Source organism: Bombina bombina, chromosome 3 (assembly GCF_027579735.1).
Source record: "Bombina bombina isolate aBomBom1 chromosome 3, aBomBom1.pri, whole genome shotgun sequence".
NCBI lineage: Eukaryota > Metazoa > Chordata > Amphibia > Anura > Bombinatoridae > Bombina > Bombina bombina.
The window spans coordinates 35657686-35673419 of record NC_069501.1 but is presented as its reverse complement, the minus strand read 5'-3'; the positions used below and the strand labels follow the sequence as shown (position 1 = coordinate 35673419).

At 37.3% G+C, this 15734-nt stretch overlaps 1 protein-coding gene across 2 annotated transcripts in view; it reads right to left on the bottom strand.

The window, feature by feature from the left end:
• Positions 1 to 15734, bottom strand: part of LOC128652821 (phospholipase A1 member A) — a 190215-nt gene that overhangs the window by 91507 nt on the left and 82974 nt on the right. For both annotated transcript variants that reach the window (XM_053705779.1, XM_053705778.1), the window contains exons 5-6: positions 14300 to 14401; positions 484 to 564 (exon numbers count right to left, since the gene is read on the bottom strand). In XM_053705779.1, the coding sequence (XP_053561754.1) occupies positions 484 to 564; positions 14300 to 14401 (183 nt within the window). The remainder of the gene's footprint in view (positions 1 to 483; positions 565 to 14299; positions 14402 to 15734) is intronic.

Genomic DNA, 15734 nt, shown 5'->3' with positions numbered 1-15734 from the left:
TACTTTCAACCTGCAAAACATGCGCTAACCTGCGTGCCTACAATCTTTACTTCTGGCAGAGTTATTGCTTGAGCGAAAGCGCTAAATAGCGTACCACTTGTTTTTTGGCCCAGGTACTGGAATATATATTCACTTCAGATGTGGAAATAACTTTTGTTGTTCTGGAGACCCCAATGTAAAAATATCCTGATGTCTTGCCATATGCCTGTGTTCCATTTCCCATGCCACCTCTACTGCCTGTGCACAATCACTTAAAGGTTGCCTAATATTTTGGTGGAGGATAGCTGCCAACCCTAGTGTCTAATTTCCCACAAGAGATAGATAAGGGAAAACTTAGGTTCCAACATGGAGGTGCCTGAGACAAAGGCATCCAAAGCATCAAATGCATCCCCATTCATTTTCTATCTAAAGAGCACAGTCTAGTAATTTCACTGACTACACGATGTAAGATCTGAACCTCAGCTAGTGGTGCGCTTTACTCACAGTTATATGGACAGCCAGGCTGATCAATCCCTCCATTGATGTAGAAATCCACATGTCCCACAGGGATTCGGATCCCAAATGCTGAAACACAAAACAAAAAGTACAAAAAAATGCTGATGGTTTGAGACAGAGAGAGAGAGAGAGTCAAATAAAACCCAATGAGGCCGAATTATCAAATGTCTGTCGGACCTGATCTGACAGTGGGGATCAGGTCCGACAGACATCGCTGAATGCGGAGAGCAATACGCTCTCCGTATTCAGCATTGCACCAGCAGCTCACAAGAGCTTCTGGTGCAACACCGCCCCCTGAAGACTCGCGGCCAATGTATATGAATAAGTAAAAACGCACAAATTACATATAGTATAGAAAAGACCATTCCAACAGTGGTGTATATGAATAAGTAACAACACACAAATTACATATAGTATAGAAAAGACCATTCCAACAGTGGTGTATATGAATAAGTAAAAACGCACAAATTACATATAGTATAGAAAAGACCATTCCAACAGTGGTGTATATGAATAAGTAACAACACACAAATTACATATAGTATAGAAAAGAACATTCCAACAGTGGTGTATATGAATAAGTAACAACACACAAATTACATATAGTATAGAACAGACCATTCCAACAGTGGTGTATATGAATAAGTAAAAACGCACAAATTACATATGGTATAGAACAGACCATTCCAAAAGTGGTGTATATGAATAAGTAACAACACACAAATTACATATGGTATAGAAAAGACCATTCCAACAGTGGTGTATATGAATAAGTAACAACACACAAATTACATATAGTATAGAAAAGACCATTCCAACAGTGGTGTATATGAATAAGTAACAACACACAAATTACATATAGTATAGAAAAGACCATTCCAAAAGTGGTGTATATGAATAAGTAACAACACACAAATTACATATAGTATAGAACAGACCATTCCAAAAGTGGTGTATATGAATAAGTAACAACACACAAATTACATATAGTATAGAAAAGAACATTCCAACAGTGGTGTATATGAATAAGTAACAACACACAAATTACATATAGTATAGAACAGACCATTCCAACAGTGGTGTATATGAATAAGTAACAACACACAAATTACATATAGTATAGAACAGACTATTCCAACAGTGGTGTATATGAATAAGTAACAACACACAAATTACATATAGTATAGAAAAGACCATTCCAACAGTGGTGTATATGAATAAGTAAAAACGCACAAATTACATATGGTATGGAACGGACCATTCCAACAGTGGTGTATATGAATAAGTAAAAACACACAAATTACATATAGTATAGAACAGACCATTCCAACAGTGGTGTATATGAATAAGTAACAACACACAAATTACATATAGTATAGAACAGACCATTCCAACAGTGGTGTATATGAATAAGTAAAAATGTACAAATTACATATAGTATAGAAAAGACCATTCCAACAGTGGTGTATATGAATAAGTAAAAATGCACAAATTACATATAATATAGAACAGACCATTCCAACAGTGGTGTATATGAATAAGTAACAACACACAAATTACATATAGTAAAGAACAGATCATTCCAACAGTGGTGTATATGAATAAGTAACAACACACAAATTACATATAGTAAAGAACAGATCATTCCAACAGTTGTGTATATGAATAAGTAAAAACGCACAAATTACATATAGTATAGAAAAGACCATTCCAACAGTGGTGTATATGAATAAGTAAAAACGCACAAATTACATATAGTATAGAAAAGACCATTCCAACAGTGGTGTATATGAATAAGTAAAAATGCACAAATTACATATAATATAGAACAGACCATTCCAACAGTGGTGTATATGAATAAGTAAAAACACACAAATTACATATAGTATAGAAAAGACCATTCCAACAGTGGTGTATATGAATAAGTAAAAATGCACAAATTACATATAATATAGAACAGACCATTCCAACAGTGGTGTATATGAATAAGTAAAAATGCACAAATTACATATAATATAGAACAGACCATTCCAACAGTGGTGTATATGAATAAGTAAAAACGCACAAATTACATATAGTATAGAAAAGACCATTCCAACAGTGGTGTATATGAATAAGTAAAAACACACAAATTACATATAGTATAGAACAGACCATTCCAACAGTGGTGTATATGAATAAGTAACAACACACAAATTACATATAGTATAGAACAGACCATTCCAAAAGTGGTGTATATGAATAAGTAACAACACACAAATTACATATAGTATAGAAAAGACCATTCCAACAGTGGTGTATATGAATAAGTAAAAACGCACAAATTACATATAGTATAGAACAGACCATTCCAACAGTGGTGTATATGAATAAGTAAAAACGCACAAATTACATATAGTATAGAACAGACCATTCCAACAGTGGTGTATATGAATAAGTAAAAACACACAAATTACATATAGTATAGAACAGACCATTCCAACAGTGGTGTATATGAATAAGTAACAACACACAAATTACATATAGTAAAGAACAGATCATTCCAACAGTGGTGTATATGAATAAGTAAAAACGCACAAATTACATATAGTATAGAACAGACCATTCCAACAGTGGTGTATATGAATAAGTAAAAACGCACAAATTACATATAGTATAGAACAGACCATTCCAACAGTGGTGTATATGAATAAGTAAAAACACACAAATTACATATAGTATAGAACAGACCATTCCAACAGTGGTGTATATGAATAAGTAACAACACACAAATTACATATATTATAGAACAGACCATTCCAACAGTGGTGTATATGAATAAGTAAAAACGCACAAATTACATATAGTATAGAACAGATCATTCCAACAGTGGTGTATATGAATAAGTAAAAACACACAAATTACATATAGTATAGAACAGACTATTCCAACAGTGGTGTATATGAATAAGTAAAAACGCACAAATTACATATAGTATAGAACAGACCATTCCAATAGTGGTGTATATGAATAAGTAAAAACACACATTACATATAGTATAGAACAGACTATTCCAACAGTGGTGTATATGAATAAGTAACAACACACAAATTACATATAGTATAGAAAAGACCATTCCAACAGTGGTGTATATGAATAAGTAACAACACACAAATTACATATGGTATAGAACAGACCATTCCAACAGCAGTGTATATGAATAAGTAAAAACATACAAATAACATATAGTATACAAAAGACCGTTCCAACAGTGGTGTATATGAATAAGTAAAAACACACAAATTACATATAGTATAGAACAGATCATTCCAACAGTGGTGTATATGAATAAGTAAAAACACACAAATTACATATAGTATAGAACAGACCATTCCAACAGTGGTGTATATGAATAAGTAAAAACACACAAATTACATATAGTATAGAACAGATCATTCCAACAGTGGTGTATATGAATAAGTAAAAACACACAAATTACATATAGTATAGAACAGACTATTCCAACAGTGGTGTATATGAATAAGTAAAAACGCACAAATTACATATAGTATAGAACAGACCATTCCAATAGTGGTGTATATGAATAAGTAAAAACACACAAATTACATATAGTATAGAACAGACTATTCCAACAGTGGTGTATATGAATAAGTAACAACACACAAATTACATATAGTATAGAAAAGACCATTCCAACAGTGGTGTATATGAATAAGTAACAACACACAAATTACATATGGTATAGAACAGACCATTCCAACAGCAGTGTATATGAATAAGTAAAAACATACAAATAACATATAGTATACAAAAGACCGTTCCAACAGTGGTGTATATGAATAAGTAAAAACACACAAATTACATATAGTATAGAACAGATCATTCCAACAGTGGTGTATATGAATAAGTAAAAACACACAAATTACATATAGTATAGAACAGACCATTCCAACAGTGGTGTATATGAATAAGTAAAAACACACAAATTACGTATAGTATAGAACAGACCATTCCAACAGTGGTGTATATGAATAAGTAACAACACACAAATTACATATAGTATAGAACAGACCATTCCAACAGTGGTGTATATGAATAAGTAACAACACACAAATTACATATAGTATAGAACAGACCATTCCAACAGTGGTGTATATGAATAAGTAAAAACACACAAATTACATATAGTATAGAACAGACCATTCCAACAGTGGTGTATATGAATAAGTAACAACGCACAAATTACATATAGTATAGAACAGACCGTTACTGTATATGATTAAAGAGATCATTCCAACAAGGGCATATTTGAGTTACTAAAATGAACAAATTACATATGAGATAGAACAGAATAGTCTTGATAAATACGTGTGTCACAGATACCCCGTTACTGAATATGTGTATATGGATATAAAATAGGCATTTAACAGATAGTGTAATACTGGGAAAAGGAATTCTGTATTGTGCAATCTTACAATAAGTGCAGAAAGCTTCCTTCAACCTCTGGATTTTTTCATGCATTTAGAAAGGGCAGGATTAACAGGAATCTGCAGCCAGGCAAGATCAATGCTAAAACTCATAAAATGTAGGAACTCTTCTGATTGGCTGGCTTATATTCATTCCATTGGTTCTTTTTTAGCCATTCAGGAGCTGAGTTACTGACCCATGGGGAACTGTTACCTGTAGCCTCTGTGATTGGCTAATCAGTGAGCTAATTGATCACCACGTTTCAATTCTGGGCTTCTTGTCTACTACTAATTGATCCATATCTAATATACATTGCATGAGATAAGAAGTGCTATTTATATCCTGTAGTTCCCTCAATAAAACAAATACGTTTCAGCTGTGTCATTGGTATGAATGGGCTAATATCGCTTTGGGGAAAATTTACCATTCGTGCAGGAGGAGAGTTTCGCTAGTACATGAGGATTCTTATGGAATGCTGCCCCCTGCTCCGATGTAATCAATTGCACTAGAACAGGGCATGTCAATCACCTTGAAAAAGCGAGTGTCACAGAGATTGATCTTGCCAATTCTGAGATGGCAGAGAAGAAAAAGAAACAGTTTCTGCTTAAATATGTGGAGCAGGCTCACTTATTCAAAACCTGCCCAACATAGCCGAAAAAGCTGTGACGGTATTTCAGCTGTGTGTTTAACCCCATTGTAGGGGTTATAAACACAGAGTACTGCAGGTCAAAAGACTTAAAATGAACGGATTAGAGCATGTCATTTTAAGTCTATAATGGCCCTTTAACCAATAATTACAACTCAAGATGTGTTTAGTTCAGTTTCATTTCATTTTGTGCCTTTTTATCATTTCCATTTTTTTTGTTTGTTTCAAAGAGCTTTATTAAAGTTCAAATAAATGTTACAGACTTTTTTTTATTTCACTTTTACTGTAAGTGAATCAAAATTACATCCTAAGTTGGAGTACACTTAAGTGAACCATTCCCTATAAAGCTGTATTTAATGTAACAAGATGCACACATAAAACAATATGAACAAAAGCACATTAATTCAAGCTTAACTCCTAATACCATTTAGTGTGTGATGTCCCCCTCACCAAAGTGTGTGTTGCACAGGGTATTCTGCAGTGGTTACAGCAGTATGCGTAGATCTCAAGTCGTCAGTGAGCTTAGCTATCAGCGTAGTGTGAGTCTCTCAATTCAGTATTTGGTTTCCGACGTAAGTTAAGTCAGTGCGCCTGTGCTATTGGCCTCCATAACCTATGTTATGTGTTGTCTGTGTGTGATCCATTGTTCCAGCATTGTCTCATGTGTGTCTGTTGTTCCCTGTTTTATGTGATGGTATCTTTCCAAATGTATCAAGGTGTCTACCTGATTTTGCCATTCGTCAAAAGTGGGAACTACTCGAGACTTCCAGTGTTTAGGTATCAATAGCTTGGCTCCGTTCAGCATGACCAGTAACAGTGCCTTCCTTGCCTTGCAGACAAAGTTGGGCAATGATAAGTATAACAGCGTTTTTGGACTGTTTTGTATTGGTTTCCCCAAGACGAGCTCCATGTGATTAAGTACCCCTACCCAGTAAATATCTAGCCTAGGGCAATCCCACCATATGTGTGTTGGCGTGCCGTCTCCCCCGCAATCTCTCTAACATTTGCCCGATGCTTGTTTGTATATACACTGCAGTTTACTGGGGGTGAGGTACCATCTCGCAAGGAATTTGTAACTGGATTCTTGCACCTTTGTGGATATGGAGGTGGTTTTGGTTATTTGAAAAGCTGTCTGCCAATCTTTGTACTCTATGTCAGTGTGTAGTTCCTTCTCCCACGCTTTTGTGTATGAGGGGAGTGTTTGCGTGTCATCTGTGAGTAGGAGTTTGTATATTAAGGATATTGCGTGAGCTGTTGGTGTATCCCTCAAACACAAATTCTCGAATGCTGTGAGTTGCCTAGTTAGGCAGTGTTTACGACTGTGCGTCGCGAGATAGTGATTCAGTTTTGCATGCAAGTACAAGCTCATAACAAGGCTAGGCATCTCCTCCAGGATGTCCAGGTGTGTTTTAAGTTTGTCCCCCTTAATCAATGCCGCTAGAGTGCATTCTTTGAAGGGTGTTTCATGGGATGTTCCCTTCACTGTGGTATTTTGGTATATGGGAGTCAATGGTGAGTGCTTAGAGGATATGTTCGCCGTGGTGTGCACTATCCTGTCCCAAGTCTTATAAAAGTCAACCAATAAAGGGTATTTTGTAGTCGCTGCAGATCTGTCTTTCTCAGGGGCCCAAGCCCCTAGGCCTGCATATTTTGTACCTAAAATGTCACAGTCCAGCTGCACCCATTTTTTGTTAAAGTCATTGGAGCACCAGTCAAGTAGTCTGTGTAACGTAATTGCCTGTTTGTAAATTAGGATGTTTGGGACCCCAAGGCCTACTATATCTCTTGGTTTTAGCTTGGTTTTAGCTACTCTGGGTCTGATCTCCCCCCAGATATATTGTTCCATTATACTTTGCAGCCTCTGTAAATAATTCCCTGGGAGCGGGATAGGTGTGGTTTGAAGTATGTATAGTAGTCTCGGGATCACATTCATTTTCACTACATTGATCCGTCCTATCCATGAAATTGATTTATTTTTCCAACTGGACAGGTCAGCCACTAGCGTGTGTTCCAGTTTTTTATAATTTGAATGAATTATTTTTTTGATTGATCTCCGGTCTGTATATTCACCTGTAGGGCTTCACAAAAACAAGGCAAATCTTCTTGGTTCCTGTAGACTGCCGTGGTATTGTCACTGGTCGCGATGATGCTCACTGGGAAGCCCCAGCGATAGGGTATTTTCTTTTCACGAAGTGCGGTGGTGATATGGCTTAACTCCCTCCTCTTCTGAAGTGTTGTGGGGCTCAGATCTGTGAAAATCTGTATACGGTTTCATGCATGCGTGAGGTCTTGCTTTTGTCTTGAGTGCTTTAGGATTTCCTCTTTATCTTTGAAGTGCAACAACTTCAGAATCACATTTCGGGGTGGAGCCTTGGGTGGCGGTTTAGCTCTTAATGCCCTGTGTGCTCTTTCTATTGCTACTTCTGGTTCACTGTCGTCCCCTTTCACTGTACAAAACAGTGCTTGAAGACACCCTTCTAGGGCCCCTGACTGTATGGATTCTGGTATCCCACACACCCTGAGATTATTCCTCCTGCCTCTGTTGTCTAAATCTTCCACTTTTTCAAGAAGATTGTATATGGTTTCTTCCTGGTCGTAAACCAGACGTGACATGTGTTGTATGTCATTGCAGGTTGTGTTGTGATTCTCCTCTAGATTCGTAACCCTCTGCGTCACTCTGGTTAAGTCCCTTTTCAGTTCTCCATACCATCCTTTCACTTCAGAGAGCATTTCTTTGAGGTCATCTTTAGTACATAAAGATTTTAAGTCTTCCTTCGTGATTTGTGAGGTGCAAGGCATAGTAGGTGTTATGGCTTGCACATTACTCTGCATGTCATCTGTGTTTATGTTGTTATTGGGAGTATGCTGTGCCTGTACAGGACCTGCCTCAGTAGGTTTCAAAAATTGCTGCATGGTTCTAGGGTGTGAATTACTGTCAGGCTTATTTGATCTTCGCCCGGGCATAGCTATGTATTTTTGACGAGGGAACAAGCTTGTAACTAGGCTGCCTTGGGTAATGGTAATTGATGCAGGCTCCAGTATTGAATTATTGGAGAATTAAGCTCCCTATGTATGCAGTCACACTTGCCATGTAGCACCCCTGTGCAGTGTGTCTATAGCTGTGTTGGTTTGATGTTCAGTATCGTTCTGCGCCTGTGAGATAGTAGTAGGTGTCTCTATCTTTTATGTCAATCACCTCTGTGGCCTGTCTAATGCTTGTTGAAGATTAGAGAGCTGATGTGCTAATTAGTCATCTGGGGTAGACCTTCCTGTGTTTTAGTGCTGGCTCTCTTTCTTATATTGTCCTTAGTACAGCCTATATCCCTCTTTCTTACTATTTATGCCTCTGTTGTGAATCATACACAGTTACCCCTGCCAGCCTACTATAATGATCCTCTTCCGGATGCTCTGCACTTTATGGCCCGCTATTTTCTGCGTCTCCGTGAGCTCGTTTTATAGGGCCTAATCTTATGGGCGAGCTGACCGTTTAATAAGTGAAAGAAATACAAAAAGGAAAAAGAGGTATCTTGTGGCACACTTAAATGGAAAACTTGTATTTTCCATCTTATATTTTAGAAAAGGCACTAAGGAAGAAATTAAATTAAGATATAACTTTTATTAATCTCTTTAAAACATTATTATATCATGAAAAAATAACATAAAGATAGGGAGATTTGGTGTTTTCACAATTTAAAGTATATTCCAATTTGTACTGAATTATCACCCATGAGTCTCATAGGAACAGCTAGATGTCTGCTGTTACCGAGTAACCTGTATCAGTTTATATATAGTTTTCCTATTACCGTGGGAATATACTTATGCTCATTAGTGTCAAATATCCCTAGAGATGATCTAAGTCATCAAACATTAATTGCCATTGTTAAAATATAAAGTGTGAAAAACATTAAAATTACTGTGTCAAGGATCACACAGGGAGATAGTGTATAACTATAGATGTAACTTGCGGTTTCAACTTGTGGGGTAATATGTCAAAATATTTTTATGTAACAATATATTCAAATCTTTTATCACCAGTGGCTGAATGAGGTGCTTAAACAGTATTACAGCATTACCCCAACCGGACACAAACTGATTTGGTTTAAACCACAAGATAGCATGTGTAATGCCCAATAATTGATTTTTAAATATAAAGATTACCCCACATAAAATTCACAGTATTGAGTTGAAAAAACCCCCCTGAGGTGTTAAAGTATTATTGGAGACGTCTTCCAATAACAAGATAGTGTCCCGTGACACAGCTTAATTAAAAATATATATGTATGCTTCTCGTTATACACAAGGGGAATAACCCCTATATCAAAGTTGTCTAAATCAATAAATATTTAGCTAGAGACCCGGTAGTGGGTAGTGGACAATGTATCACTTATAAAGGTAGTAAATAAAGGTATCGTAAATAGGAGCAATGTGGATACTCCACAATTCTGCTCCCTTTGTAAGCAAAAAAAGACGATACTAAACAATAATTATCATCACACTATGGTTTAAATTAGTTCAGCAACAAGTTTTTACCCACTAAATACCCGCCAGGTTTAAGCTAAATTGCCGACATACGGCCAACAAAATTAAGAGATTTCTTTTTTTCAAACAATTAGCATAAGGAGAAGCAGAGCGTTTAATAAGTGAGGCTGCGTGCTGTCTTAATATCGGACAGCCTTTTCCTTAGCTGTGCTGCGGTAATTACCCGTTGCCGCCACCACTTTAAGTCCTTACCGGCCTGCTCCGGGATGCGGCCCTCTGGAGGTCTTGTGTCGCACTTGCTTACGTGCTCAGCTGCTGCGATCGGTCAGTGCGGGTTACGAGGCTCCGGTGGGTTCGCCAGTCACAGGGGGGTATCCGCCAGCAGTGGAGGTGTCAATTCGGGCTTAGGTCTGCTGTAGCTGCTGGGTTTGATGAGCGTGGGCCTAGGAGCTGTTCCTCTATGCAGCCATTTCCCTGAACGTCCAAGCTCCGCTCCAGCATCATTTCCATTTTTTAAATGTCTGAGCACTTAATTGTAATAATTAGATATTCCAATGTCCATTTGTATTTTTAAAAGTAATCTGAGCTATATGTTATTTTTTTAATAACTCGTGAACTGAGCACAAAAACCTTTAACAATTAAAAAAAACATGTAAAGAACAAAGAAACAACATTTTAAAATAGGTTCACATGAGGTTTTCCTTCTAGTATGAACTTTTAAAGTTGAATAATTACAAAAATCACGAAAAAGGTGGTTTCTGATGTATTGGAATGCAGCTTTTTAGTGGTCCCCATGCAAGGCAAATGCTTTTAAAGAACAGTTGAAAAGTAGGATTTTGCAATCTACACGTTTCAGCCCGTAAAAAGGGCCTTTCTCAAGACAATGGGCTGAAACGTGTAGATTTGCACATAAGGAGGCTTGTATTCTACCCTGGTGAGTCAGTTTCTAATTAGACTCCCTATTTGTAGCTTTTTCTTGCATGTTTTTATTTTATTTTTAACAGGCAGAGCACGTTATAGGCTCACCGATCCCAATGGTTCTACATTCCTAAAGCTACAATCCTAAGGATTCCTTTAAGGATTTATCCTCTTTATTTTCTCACATTGGACACATTTAAGGACACTATCTAGGACTTTAATTCCCCCCCCCCCCATTGTAAACTGTATATGCACTTTGCAGATAGGTGTCTATACAGTATACTTTTACTTGTATTCATTTTTTACGTACTTATGTTCCCATTTCTCCATTGATTGGTCAGCTTGTTCTGCCTTTATTGGTCAGTTTTTACCATTTTAAATACACCATCTGTTATATTGGTTTCCATCTCTTAACATTTTTAAACCTTGGTACACTATTTTAGTCACTCCCCCATTATTGTTTAGTATCCACTGCATCACAGATTAGCTTACTAGCCTCGATTAGTATCCTTTAGCCCATTGGCGCTCCTATTTTTGCTCTTTTATCTACTTATCCTTTTGGGACTTTTTGTTAGGGAGTCCCTCTATAGTGAGCTTGGTTACTTTCATCCGGGGGCAGTAAATTACCCTTGCTATACTCGTTTTACTTACATCCTCCTTCAGGCTCTCACAGTCCACCCTATTTTTTACTCACTGTGGTGGACACTATATTGACCTGGTATTTTCTTACCTCTGCTCTATATCTGACTTCACCTGCTGCCCCTTTCCCATTTCAGACCACCACCTGCTCATATTAATATATTGGCTAAACTCAACTCTCCTTCTCACCCATGCACCTGTAGAAATCTGATCCGCTTCAATTTTCCGAACTTATTAAACATCTCATCACTCAAACTTCCACTATAATCTCTCCTGACCTTGCTACAGCCCACTATAACAAAACTTTCTCATCTGCACTAGACACTGTTGCTCCTTCCCAACTGCACAATATCCCACACCATCACTTACAGCCCGGGAACTCTAAACAAACACGCTACTTGCAAAAACGCTCCTGGACTGCTGAGCATGCCTGCAGTTCTTTACATTGACTGTACACATTGAATCTTGTTGTAGATGACGTTTTATACTATGCACATTTGTCATACCTCTCAGCCACATCATGTGCCACGTCCGCATTCTGTATAGGCAATGTTGTTCCATTTTTCAGCACAGATGAGACTTGTACGGATTAATGGACATTTTAGTAAAAGCATCACTGCATTTCAGTTTTGTATAGAAGTATTTTTTGTAGTTTGCACATGTATTTGCAAACATGCATCTAGCAAAAACTAGCAGGGTCATGGGATGTGTACCCAGTATGGTTTAAGAGTGCAGTCCATTTCCGTGTTTTGTATGTGTCTAGGGAAATTACAAGGGCCTGTGTCACCCTTGTTTGTATCTCAGTGTGTTTAGTTGAAGACATACATTGTGTGGCTGTAGGTGAGGGACCCAGGGAGAAAGAGACCTTGATGTGGTTCTGGACCTTTCACCATTTGGCCAAATGCTGTAACTAACTCTTCCATTTTAAATACAAATAGAAAGAGAAGCAGTCTGCCAGGAAGAACAGCTAATTGTTCTATGGCTCAGTTATCACATGGGAGTAGCTTCTTTTTGCCCAATTGTGCTTTTCACAGAGGAAAACTTTCCTGAAGTAAATCAGTCTGATCCTGCCTAAAGGTCAGTCCAGCCTCAAAATACCAGGCAATTATCCTCTGAACAAGGGAATTGGCAACCCCAGATGATTGCTTAGAGGAATATGGCTACACCTCAAAGACAAGGCCCGATGAAGGCCGAAACAATCGTCTGGGGTTGCTGTGTTCCTTGTTCAGAGAGGAATTGCCTGGTATTTTGGCACTAGACTGACCATAATAGGCGGGATCAGACTGATATACTACTGGAAAGTTCTACTCTGTGAAAAGCATTATTGGGCTAAAAAGCTGCACCCAGGTGGTAAATCGCCATAGAACAAGCTAACAATGGTATTGAGCCAGTTGTTCGTTCCTGTGAGTGTCCTTCTCTCTGTGTGTATTTAGTCTCCCTAAGGGAAAAATGGGCAACCAGACGTGGACTCCTTGCTTAGTGTGCTTAGAGGAATATGGCTATACCTCACTGACGAGGCCCAATGAAGGCCGAAACGTCTGGGGTTGCTGTGTTCCTTGTTCAGAGAGGAATTGCCTGGTATTTCGGCGCTAGACTGACTGTAATAGGTGGGATCAGACTGATATACTACAGGAAAGTCCCACTCTGGGAAAAGCATTACTGGGCTAAAAGAAGCTGCACCCAGGTGGTAAATCACCATAGAACAGGCGAACAATGGTATTGAGCTAGTTGTTTGTTCCTGTGAGTGCACCTCTCTCTGTGTGTATTAACTCCATTTTGCTTGAAATCTAACTGTTTGCTTGCAAGGGAGTTCTAGACTTTTTATTTGTTTATATATATATATATATATATATATATATATATATATATATATATATATATATATATATATATATATATATATATATACCCCTAGTAAATAACTGCACTCACAGGTCTTTTTTCAAGTGGAGAACAAAAAAACCCTCTTTCTAATTAAACGTTTTCAGGGACCAGTTCTCTGAAAACGTTTCATTAAAAAGAGGCTTTTTTTTGTTCTCCACTTGAAAAAAAGACCTGTGAGTGCAGTTATTTACTAGGGGTATTTATTGCATTGCTGCACCCAGGCAGATGACTGAAGGAGTGTATATCCTGTGCATGGGACGGTATTATATATATATATAGTTTATCAGTTAATTACTGGTGCACTAAATGTTAAAATATTAAAAGCCAAATTTCTTACTCTTCAGATTCCATCTCTGTACTCCAGTGCGATCAGCACTTTTATGCTAAAGAATCTACAACTACTATGTTGCCATGATCATAATTACAACACAATAAGTAGAAAAAAACAGCATTCTCTGAAATGTTGTGCAAACAATTAAAAAATTAAGCCCACCATCCCAACAGTGCCAAGAGGGTTATGAAGCAAGCATGGTCAACAACATTTTTGTTTGGTCTGTATCTTTGTCTTTAACATTATTGTTGAACAGGCAGTTGCTTGGCAACGTTATTGGTGGATAACATTCTTCTGGGGTGGGGTTTATGTTTTAAATATTTTTACTTTAGGTCTGAGGACGGAGGTAATAACCCAAAATATAACCTACATTCCAGAGAGAGCTGGTTTCTTCTACTTATAATTATAATGCATTTAAGTTAGTAAAACTATAACATTACTGTCTGTATCGGTGTGTATGACCTCCACAAACACTGCATCTCCTGGGTCCAGCCGTTCCTCTGGGCTAGCTTCTGTAAACCTGAATCCTGCAGGATCCAGCCCTGAAGTAAAAAACACATGAAGACCAGATTATGGTGGAGATAAAAAGTTGTGCGATTAAAGGGACATTGCACATATAATTTTTATTTGCATAAATGTTTTGTAGATGATCCATTTATGTAGCCCATCTGGGAGTGTTTTTGTAACAATATATAGTTATGCTTATTTTTTTTTAAAAACATTTTTTTCATTGTAATTTTTATTTTTTTATTTTTTATTGAGCTTGTTCAAAATACAAAAATAAACAAATGTTCAATAGATTATACATTGAGTACATCACTGCTGTTACATGCAAGTACAAAGTAATATATTACAATACATGTTACTATGTGGAATCTAGAAGTCAAAACAACACTATCAACCATAGTACTATTGAACAGTAAGAACAGAACCTCGTTTTTAAGTCCACTCATGGACCTATATAAGGTGCCATCATTAGGGCAGAGTTAGTCTATACAAGCAACTACATACAGTAATTACCATCATGCAAGTAATTAAACTTTTTAAGTGTCCGTTTACTATTTACTCTGTGGGTTCATGAATGCAGAGAAAGCTAGCTATTAGTAGCTAACATACATTAGCGCTGAGAGTTTATGATTAGACGTCACATGAATGCAGAGAAATCTAGCTATTAGTAGCTAACATACATTAGCGCTGAGAGTTTATGATTAGACATCACATGAATGCAGAGAAAGCTATTAGTAGCTAACATACATTAGCACTGAGAGTTTATGATTAGATATCACATGAATGCAGAGAAAGCTAGCTATTAGTAGCTAACATACATTAGCGCTTAGAGTTTATGATTAGACATCACATGAATGCAGAGAAAGCTAGCTATTAGTAGCTAACATACATTAGCGCTGAGAGTTAATGATTAGACATCACATGAATGCAGAGAAAGCTAACTATTAGTAGCTAACATACATTAGCACTGAGAGTTTATGATTAGACATCACATGAATGCAGAGAGAGCTAGCTATTAGTAACTAATATATTAGCGCTGAGAGTTTATGATTAGACATCACATGAATGCAGAGAAAGCTAGCTATAAGTAGCTAACATACATTAGCGCTGAGAGTTTATGATTAGACATCACAAGCTGATCTAAGAAGTGCACAGACGCATCCAGTCTGTTGGTTACTAAGACCTGCAATAAGCACTGCGCTTGCAGTCCCACCACAGCTGACAAGGAGGGAAGGCAGCATATCGGTACAAGGTCTTCTCCTCCAGCCTCACCTTGTAAGCATATCCCCGGGCAAGTTTCTGACCAAGAAAGCTTCCACTGCAAAAATGCCGGTGGCTCTATACCGCCGCCACCTATATTAAACTTAT